The sequence below is a fragment of the Cynara cardunculus genome (genome assembly GCF_001531365.2).
Source record: "Cynara cardunculus var. scolymus isolate 2C chromosome LG 2, CcrdV1, whole genome shotgun sequence".
In the NCBI taxonomy this organism is placed as follows: domain Eukaryota; kingdom Viridiplantae; phylum Streptophyta; class Magnoliopsida; order Asterales; family Asteraceae; genus Cynara; species Cynara cardunculus.
The window spans coordinates 59,497,598-59,508,202 of record NC_037529.1 but is presented as its reverse complement, the minus strand read 5'-3'; the positions used below and the strand labels follow the sequence as shown (position 1 = coordinate 59,508,202).

Here is a 10,605-nt window from a genome sequence, read left to right as displayed (position 1 = left end):
GTAGTCGCGCAATGCAGCGAGATATATCCCGACTTCAATGTTTTCACTTTATCTTTTTTGGTCTATGTCGATGTTATAATATGAATTTATGTTGTTTTGAGCAAGTAATAACATTTTTCTTAATAAATTTGAAGATATCATAAAATTAAAAAATATATATAAAAATTCTCATTTTTTGTAATTTCTTTAATTCAATTTTTTATTATAATTTGATTTAGGTTTAATGACGAAGTAATTATTTTTTTGGTTTAATAATAACTAAGTACTCTATTAGAATTCAATAATTATCGTAATTATATTTTAAATATATTTAAAAATGAGAATTTATCTTATATTTGATTATATTTATCTACAGTTAGTTACACAAATTCCAATATGGAGCTTAATAAGTTGTAATTATGCAAAATTTACTTGTAATCTTGAGTTTTAAGTAACATGCATCAATAAACAGTATTTCATGTATAAAAGATTATTTTTAAGAGTTTTTGTCAAATGTTTTATAATATAATATAGATAAACTATGAAAAAAAAATCAAATATCTTAATTAATCTCCTACTTTTTTTAATAAAAATGTTTGGATATTGATAATCATTGATTTGTTAATCCAATTTTCTACCTTGAAATCTTGGAGATTAAACAATCCACAAATCGAACTAAATCTCATATGTGAACATTAATACCGATATTTTTCATTAGTTCATATGTGAAAATGCGAACCCTAACGTAGATTCACATGTGAATCTTAATCACAACTTTGTACGTAAAAATCAATCTAAAATTCATAATCGTGATTCTGAATTAGTTTGAAAATCATATGTCAAGACATTGATCTTAACATAGATTCACATGTGAATCTTAACTATAATTTGTACATAAAATTCAATTTATATTTTAAAATCAAGGTTCTGAATCAGTTTAAAATTCATATGTAAAGAAAAAAAGATGAATGGTAGAAAAAATCAAAATCAAAACAAAACAGCCGATTTTGATCACTTGTTAACATCAACAACTCGATAAATGAGGTTTTCCAAAAATATAAAACCATATAAGGTTACCGGTTTAACAAAGATTTCATAGCTCAAACCATCCCTAAACACTCAAAGATCCTTTTTCAAACCTGCTCCCATTTCGAGTACCCATACGTCAAAACGAATCATGTTTTTAATGAATCATCTAAAAAAGATAGTCACTTGTCATAAAAAAAATCAGTCTCGCGTGAAATTTTGTTATCATATTTAATGAATTATTGCATTAGTTCGTCGTGTTTTAAAATTTATCATCATATACATGAGAAAATATATCATAATGTTCTTACAAATACTTTAGGTACGCAACCAAAACCAGACCAGACCAAACAGATGAAAATGAGATAAGCAAAGCAGGTGATAGAATTACCCATCTTGTCTCGTATTCCTAATTGTTTTGATCGTATGATTTATATCAAATGTCTTTGAAAATGATATAACATTCCTCTAAATGTTTATACAACTTATTGACCAAAACATTCGATAATATAAGCCCCAATATCATTCGACTTCCATCGACAAGTAGCAACTGAATCTCCTACCATCACAGCATACAACTGTTTCTTCAAGATTAAGGTCACTTGGTTATGATATCTTCATGATGCAACATCAGAGAATTTGCCATCTTACTCGTGTTTTCTTATACCTCATCGTTTTCCTTATCCATGGATTCCGTCAGAAAGCTCAAGATGAAGTCGTCTATTTCACCTTCAAGTACTGAATCAGGGTCCGAAACTTCAAAATTGGTACGAAGATCCTTCACCATTCGATAAGGCTGCAAGAGTTTAGAGCAGTCAAATAAGATAATAACAAACATGACACTCGATGTCGTAGGACATGACAAAACAAAAACTTGTTGTCCCATATTTGGTGCGACAGGGACATGACAGAACAAAAACCTGTTGTCCCATGTTTGGTGCGACAGGGACATGACAGGACTGAATGGGACATAAATGCACTTTTTGTCCCACCAAAATAGTTGGAATCAAAATTAGAGAGACGGGATAAGATTGATAAATTACTAAACTAACCATGTCAAATTGAAATCCTAAAACCTTCCACGATTCCTTTGTCTACCTACGTCACTCTGGCCCGTCCAGTCATGTGTAGTCTGAACTACGTACAAAATGCACCCTCAGGATGGGACTGAACAAAACCTTGATGTCCCAAATTTGGAGCAACAGTAGAGACAAGACTAAATGGACTTTTTGTCCCACAAAATAGGTAGAACAAAAATCAGAGAGACGAGACAAGATTGTCAAATTACTAAATTACCCATGTCATATTACAACCCTAAAACTTTCCACAATTTTTTCACCCATTTACCACACTCCCGTCCGCTCTAGTCCAGTCCACATACCAAACACACCCTAAATAAGACAAATGTAGTAGACTACACGTACATGGAGTACATACGAACGTATTTGATTGCCCCAACTATTGTCAGTTAAAGACTGTGTATATTGTGCATTCATCTGAGCTTGGCGAACCATCTCACGTTGATCCAACCGCGATTGCAGTACCGCCATTGCAGAGGCCTTGTTCTGATGCTGTGACCTAAAAAAACAAAAACGGTCAACAGTTGGTGGATGGTAGGGCAATTGTGTAAATTATACCTTTCGTTTTGGCAAGATGCAGTGATTCCGGTAGGTATGTGAGTTATTCGTACGGCACTATCCGTTACATTAGCATGCTGCCCTCCGGCTCCTCCGGATCGGTATCTTTCTATTCGGAGATCCGATTCATTGATCTGAACTTGGTGAGATCCATCACCTAAAATGGGGGTCACGGCAACGGCGGCAAACGAAGTATGGCGGCGCTTGGCACTATCAAAAGGTGATATGCGAACCAATCGGTGTGCCCCTACTTCTGCTTTTGCATATCCGTATGCATATTCACCATCTACTCTAACCGTTGCCCTCTGATACAAACATCAAGAAACACCATTAACATAGTTGTATCTCTACTGTCTTGGTGTTTCTTTTTGAGAAATTTATATATTTATTTTTGGTAACTGTAGATGTTTGAGCCAGCTTGCAGGCACCTCGACTAATCCCATGGGGCCCTAAAGATAACGGCCAGAAAATTCTCAGTGGCCTCAAGGAGACTCGAACTGGCCACTTACAGAGAGGATCGCCAAGGCCTAGCCTTTGTTTTCCAGCTGAGGTAGCCTTGGCCCTTGCAAACACATCAACATTCTTGCATAAATGTGAGAAATAACAATGGTCGAATAAGTTATTCATCGCTCTTTTCTTTTTCATTTTTATCAGATTTCTTTTCTTATGTTTTTATCTTAAAGAAAGAACGTAAAGAACGAATGAGAGATAATGCATGTTAAACCTTAATTCCTGCAATCTCACCACGCATTTCATCCACAACAGTGACTCCATATCCATGGCGTTGAGCCCACATTTTATACATTTGCATCACCATACCTGCCCAGTCCATGCTCTCGGTGCCGCCTGCCCCAGCTTGAACCTAACATATAGTAGTCCATTAAGTGCAACTAAAGTGTTGCCACCCAACAAAATTAACAAAATTATGATCCCAATTACTCCCTCCATCTCAAAATATGAAATATAGTTTAATGAGTAGGGTGGCCAGTGGGTTCAACAAAAAACACTAAAAAAGGAGAAGGGGATTCATCCAAACTATCCATCTATCTTTATCCAATGGTTGAGAATACTAGGGGCGGTTATATTTTGCCAAAACTAAATTCATGACCATAGAGGTGTTTAACACATGCACTTTGAGCGTATGGATCAAAAGGGTGATGTTGGCCAAATTTATGTAGCGACTACTAATAGCTGCTAACCTCGTCTTTGACTGATAATCAGATATCTAAAATATCCATAAACCATCACAAATAGGGGAATCTTGTGAACCAAATTAATGCGATCACCTATCAATATGTTGCAATAATACCAACGGGCAAGGAGTAAACTCTGGATTTATGTGGAACATCCCAACAAGAAAATTGGGTCTTCACAAAACAACCGCTCTACTCTTTAGGATAGAGGTCAGGTCTGCATACATCTTACCCTCCGCATACCTGATACCCCCACCTTCGGGTGGAAGATAATGGGTTCATTTGGTTTGGTTTGGTTATCCCAACAAGAAAATTATTGTATTTATTTTATGGCAGATGGGATTAGTTTAATGCTACACTCCATAAAAAGGTCGTCAGCCCTTGGGGCAAGACGTCTTCATAGGCACCCAAAGTTCTAAGGACAAAACCAACCTCCATGTAACATGAGCAAGAATCATGTTCCCCAGCTAGCAAAGCTTCAAGCTCCTTTTCTTTCAAACTTTGTCTCATCTTCAACAATGCTTTCACTGATTCCTGTACCACATTTAGTAAGAGTTAAAACAGTACCATGCTCAAAAATCTTATAAATTTAAAAATACATCAGTTTGATTTAAAAGAGTGCAACGAGTATTAGTCACACACATTAATAGTTGCAAGAAATGGAAAACCATACACAATCTTGTCTTTAGTAATTTGCCTGCACCCAAAGCTGTAGCAAGAATTCTTATATATCTTGTTAACTTCAATAGTATATCAATAAACAAAATATTCAGGTGTATTTTGTGGTAGGAATTCAAACAAAACAGGATAAGATCAATGAATGGTCTTCCTAACTGTCAAGAATGACAGTATTTTAACACAATCAAACACTGTATCAAACAAAGGGCTCACTTCAGATAACCGCGCATTAGAAGAAAACATGGAGCACTACTCATGTAACAAAAAACAGGCACAAAAGAAAATAAGTGGCTAGTAAAACAAGAATTGAGGCCCACCAATTCCAAATCAGGATCGTCCTCTTCACGAGAAAGCTTGATCATGTCAATATGCTCGAGTAAGCCTTGCTCAAGTCCATTAACTTCCTTCATTTTACCCATGAGCGTGCCATGCTCTCGGCTTATTCGCGCAGCATGAGCAGGATCATCCCATAGGTCTGGCTTTTCCAACTGAAATGAGAGCATCTCCAGCCTTACTTTTAACTTCTTCCACTGCCACACCAACAAATAAGACTATTACCAACCATCAATAAAAAAAAATGGGATTTTGATCCCAAAAGTATAATATCACTTCAAACCAAAACCAAATCACTATATAGACAATTGAATAAATATTTCTACAACTTAACAGGAAAAACATGCATGATGTTCAGTTCTGGATTATATTCATCCAAAACAAAACTCCATATTAGCGTCCATCCTAATATTAGAACATTCAATCGCTATAATTCTCAAATTCAAGTTTCACCTTAAGAACCCCAGTACATGCTAGGTTTGCAAGGTTATTTAGGAGACTAACCTTCTGACATATTTTTTTAAAATCCATGATCTTCTGAAAGACTTTAAGGCATTCATGTATTAGAAAGAGGCATTCTTCTGTTAGGCGGCGACGTTCTTAAATCTATTAGAAGGTCATGCATTTAAATAAATGTCATAAGGTTATTCTCCTAAATAACTCTAGGTTTGCAAGGGTTGAAAGATGAGTCTTTGTATACAATAATTCCCTTGTGTTTCAGAAAAAGGCTATGTCCATAACTCTCATTTGTCTAACCGTCTAATCCTCATAGGGCCACCCTCGATCTTCACATTGATGCATTTAGCCTTTTTTAGCTTAATTTTCTTATGGTAGCACTCTTCTCATATATAAATGTAGTACTTCTTGCTTCCTTTTACATAGCTATCAATTCTTTCTCAATAACTTCAAATTTCATATCAACTTTGGAAGAAAAAGGTAAGAAATCAAACAAAGACCCTTGATTTGGAAGACAGAAATGTGGGTCAAATTAACAATTTCTCCAAATGCCCTGACGAGGCTCAAAGTTAGCAACATTATAGAACAAAATAGATACACAAACTGAAAGCTTGAACATTTCAGTAAAAAGGAGAAGCACTCTGGTATTAATTTACTTTGGTTATTTGAATCTAAATTGTTTTAATACTTAGTTCAACTGTTTAAGTCCTCTGCCTTTGATAGATTCAAGTAAGTATATTCATTGTAGTATTCAAGTAGAATGCTCACGCATATCTATTAGGCTCCTCTGTCGCTGATCCATGTATATATATGATAACTTATGTTTAAAGGATAAGTAAAGTAACACATACACACACAGAAGAAAATTGCAAATACCAATCATTTTAGGGGTCTACAGTCAAATTAGGACCATGCTACTTACACTTGAGCTATCCTTACGGATGGACACGTAATGCATATTGCCAATTTATATGCTTCACTTGCTATGAGACTTTGGTTGTGTTTTGTTCCTATGTGCAAGCATTTTGTTTAAAAAATAACATTTGACCTCTACAGGATCTGAAAACTGCCATTATCGAATGAGATGTGATTGGTGGAACATGTGTTACTCATGGTTGTGTTCCTTCCAAGGCCCTTCTTGCTGTAAATAGCCAAATGTGGGAACTCCAGAATGAACCCCACATGAAGTCATTTGATTTACAGATATATTTATTTCCCAGCACTAAAATCATTCTTATTTTATGCATGTTTAAGGGTCCTATATTTACCAGTGTCTAGCTTCGACGTTTTTGAGTCATTTGTTTCCCTTGCGTGTCCCTGTGTCCAAAGAGATTCATCCATGTACTCTCATTTCAATCTCTCTTTTAGTGCTTTTCTATTTGGGGTTTTAAACAGTTCCTTGTCAACTAGACCCTCTACCATTAATCGAGGAACAGGAACAGTCAAAAGTATTGTCAGGTTTAGAGGCAACTTTATATTCAATAAGGGGTTGTTTGGTTGTTTTTTCCATTAAGCTTTTAGCTTGGTATGGATTAAGCTGTCTTAATGGATTAGATTGTCTATATAGATTGAGTTAAATTGTTGTTTGTTAGTTGTGCTGAATAAAGCGGGGCATCATGTCAGACAACAACCGCATCACAAGTGGTTATTGTATATTCCTAGGCTTCAATCTTATCTCATGGTCTTCTTCAAAGCAAAAAGTTGTTTCCCGTTCCAACACTGAATCTGTGGTCTTGCAAATGGCAGTTCTGAAAATTATGTGGGTACAATTTGCTTTTCGATATTTCCATTTGTCTTTATTTGGATCACCTGTGCTATTATGCGGTAACAATTGAGCAACTTACATGATGTCTGTTGGAACTTATGGGTTTTATCTACAATTTTGTATATTATGTATCCCACATAGATGGGTGAGAAAAGTGAAAGTGTGTTAATAAATACTATTCCACTCAAATGTTTGAAAGTCTTTTAGGAGGCTTTTGGAGGGAATTGGTGGATGATTAATATATATTAATTAATCAAAGACTTAGCACTTTTGCACCTTTGCATCCTTAGAAAAATAATTTCGTCATTATTTTTATACAGAATTAATTCTGTTAATGGCGGTTATTTTTGGAGGGAAAACGTAATGGTAGTTATTTTTTGAGGGAAAACGTAATGGTAGTTAATGGTAGTTATTTTTTAAGGGACAACGTATTGGTAGTTAATGGTAGTTATTTTTGGTAGTTAACTTTCCAAAAGGTGTGTTGATTCATGAAGAGTCATGTTGATTCGTTTTAACTACTATATAAGAGTGCATATGAATAGATAACATTATCTGATACACTTTCAACACATACATAATTACAATCGTTTGATGTTCATGTGAACTTTATGTACGCTGCATAAAGTTCTGTTAATTGAGGTTGAATCCTAGGAAGAAATTAGTCTCGAACCACCGGCGTAAATAGTGGGGGCTAATATTCTTTAAGGATAGTGATTATCACGTCCTCAATTCTGAAGATCTGTCATATTTCAACAATCTTAAAGAATATTAAATCATGGATCAGAGTGCTGGTTTAAGGATTTCTGGAAGCGACACAATCAAACTGGATAGAATGGATGGGATGAACTTTACTCGCTGGAAGTATAAGATGAAATTTCTGTTAACTGCATTCAAAGTTTACTATGTTCTGGAAGCGCCACACCCACACATAGGCGTTCTGACTGAAGAGGAACAAAGGAAGCGTGATCAAGATGAAACACTATGCAGGGGATACATTCTGAGTACCCTCACTGATCGATTGTATGATCTGTACACACCAATGACTTATGCAAGAGAAATCTGGAATTCTCTTGAAGAGAAATACACCGCTGAAAAGGAAGGGACATATAAGTTCATCACTTTTAAATTCTTTGAATTTACTATGGAAGATAATGTTTCTATCTTAGATCAAGTTCATGAATTTCTCATTCTGGTTTCCAAATTCAAAAATCTTAACATTGAAATCCCAAAAAAATTATTGGTTGGGGCCATCATTACAAAGTTACCATCTTCTTGGCACAATTACAAGAAGAAATTGATGCACACTTCAGAGGATCTTACTTTGGATCAGATTCAGAAACATTTACGAATTGAAGAGGAAACTCGTATTCGTGAAAAGAATCTGAATGGTGCATCAAGTTCTCAGGTTAATTATGTTGATTCAGGAAAGAACAACAAAGGAAATGACAAGAAGAGAAAAGGCACATGGAATTCTTCCAAGAACAACAAGAAAGACAAGAAACCATTGTCTGAAGTTGTGTGTTACAAGTGTGGTGACAAAGGGCATATTAAACGTTACTGCAAGAATCCCAAAAAGAAAAATCAGAATTCAAACAAGAAGGATGAATCTGCAAATGTTGTGGAACAAGTTGATACCACAGAAATCACTGCTATGGTTTCTGAAATGAACATTGGAATGATTCAGGAACTGCATATGGCTGGTATGACAACAACAACTGATGATTGGTGGTATGATTCTGGTGCAACTACACATGTTTGCAACAACAAAGACTTGTTCAAAACTTATAAGGAAACTGAAGATGGACATGAAGTGATGATGGGTGATAATCATACTTCAAAGGTTGTTAGCTCAGGAAACGTGGAGATCCAATTCACATCTGGAAAGAAGTTAACTCTTATGAATGTTCTTCATGTTCCTAACATTAGGAAGAATCTTGTTTCTGGTTTTAAACTTTGTAAAAGTGGGGTTAAGGCTGTGATAGAATTGGACAAAGTGATTTTGTCCAAAGCCAATGTATTTGTAAGAAAAGCATATGCTTGTGATGGCATGTTCAAACTCAATATCAATAAAATTGCTAGTTCTGCTTACTTGCATGTTTGCAATTTTATTTCCAATTTTAATATTGAATGTTCTACTTTCAATTTATGGCATCATCGTTTAGTACACATAAATTATAGGACTATGAAAGATATGTTAAAACAAGGCATTATTTCCTATAATGGTGAACATAAAGATAAATGTGAAATATGTGTTCAAGCGAAAATGAAAAGAAAACCTTTTCCTAAAATGGATAGACAATCTGAAATTTTAGAGTTAGTGCATTCTGATATATGTGAATTGAATGGACAACTAACTAGAGGTGGAAATAGGTGTTTCATAACTTTCATTGATGATTGTTCTAGATATACCTATGTTTATTTGTTGAAATCAAAAGATCAGGCGTTTGAAACATTCAAAATATATAAGGCTAAAGTAGAAAACCAAAGAGGCAAAAAGATACAAATTCTAAGAAGTGATAGAGGTGGTGAATACTTTTCCACCGAATTTTCTTCATATTGTGAATCACAAGGTTTGATTCATCAAAGGACAGCACCGTATACACCTCAACAGAATAGTGTTGCTGAGAGGAAGAATAGAGTTTTGCAAGATATGATTAATGCTACGTTAGTCAGTACAAACTTGCCAAAGAATTTGTGGGGTGAAGCCTTGCTTACAGCATGTCATGTAAGTAATAGAATAATTGCAAAGGAACTAAAAGTGTTGCCTTATGAAATCTGGAAGGGTAAAAAGCCTAACATTAGCTATTTTAGAGTTTGGGGTTGTTTAGCCTATTATAAGGTTCCCTTACCTCATACATCTAAATTAGGACCTAAAGGTTTAAAAAGTGTATTTGTGGGATATGCAAAAAATTCTAAATCTTATCGTTGTTTAGATTTAGATTTGAATGTTATTATTAAAGCAAGAGATGTAGATTTCTTTGAGAATAAATTTCGCCATGATTCAACAAGCACAAATGAAAATGTGACTCAAATCCCATGAAATATTTCTGGCCCAGATTTGAACTCTAACAATAAGAGGAATATGGCAGAATCTTCTAGTGCACCTAGAAGAAGTGAAAGGGCTAGAAAGGAAAGAAATTTGGATCGTGATTTTATTGATTCTCAAGCTATAATCTTCCTTGTTGAAGGTGATAATGAGAATAATGTTATTAATAAAATACCAGTTCTACTTAATGTAGAGGATGCACCTAGAACATATAAAGAGGCTATAACCTCTAGAAATTCTGCGTTTTGGAAGGAGGCAATTGATGATGAAATGGATTCCCTAATATCTAACAGTACTTGGGAACTTTCAAATTTACCTCCAGGTTCCAAAGCAATTGGGTGTAGATGGGTATTTAGGATTAAATATCATACAGATGGATCCATTCAAACTTTTAAAGTGTGATCAGAGGGACAGAGAGAAGAAGTATTCTTATTTACTGAATAATTAATTACAAAGGAGAGGCGTGTATATATATAGACACAAATAAGAAAC

At 34.9% G+C, this 10,605-nt stretch overlaps 1 protein-coding gene across 1 annotated transcript in view; it reads right to left on the bottom strand.

Annotated features, from left to right (window-relative positions):
- Nucleotides 1–1,367: 1,367 nt before the first annotated feature.
- The window catches only part of LOC112506587 (peptide chain release factor PrfB2, chloroplastic), a 17,497-nt gene continuing 8,259 nt past the window's right edge, over nucleotides 1,368–10,605 (bottom strand). Inside the window, exons 2-7 of the mRNA XM_025110739.1 lie at nucleotides 4,831–5,043; nucleotides 4,268–4,369; nucleotides 3,367–3,504; nucleotides 2,643–2,947; nucleotides 2,430–2,583; nucleotides 1,368–1,801 (exon numbers count right to left, since the gene is read on the bottom strand). Of these exons, the coding sequence (XP_024966507.1) occupies nucleotides 1,667–1,801; nucleotides 2,430–2,583; nucleotides 2,643–2,947; nucleotides 3,367–3,504; nucleotides 4,268–4,369; nucleotides 4,831–5,043 (1,047 nt within the window). The 3' untranslated portion in view covers nucleotides 1,368–1,666. The remainder of the gene's footprint in view (nucleotides 1,802–2,429; nucleotides 2,584–2,642; nucleotides 2,948–3,366; nucleotides 3,505–4,267; nucleotides 4,370–4,830; nucleotides 5,044–10,605) is intronic.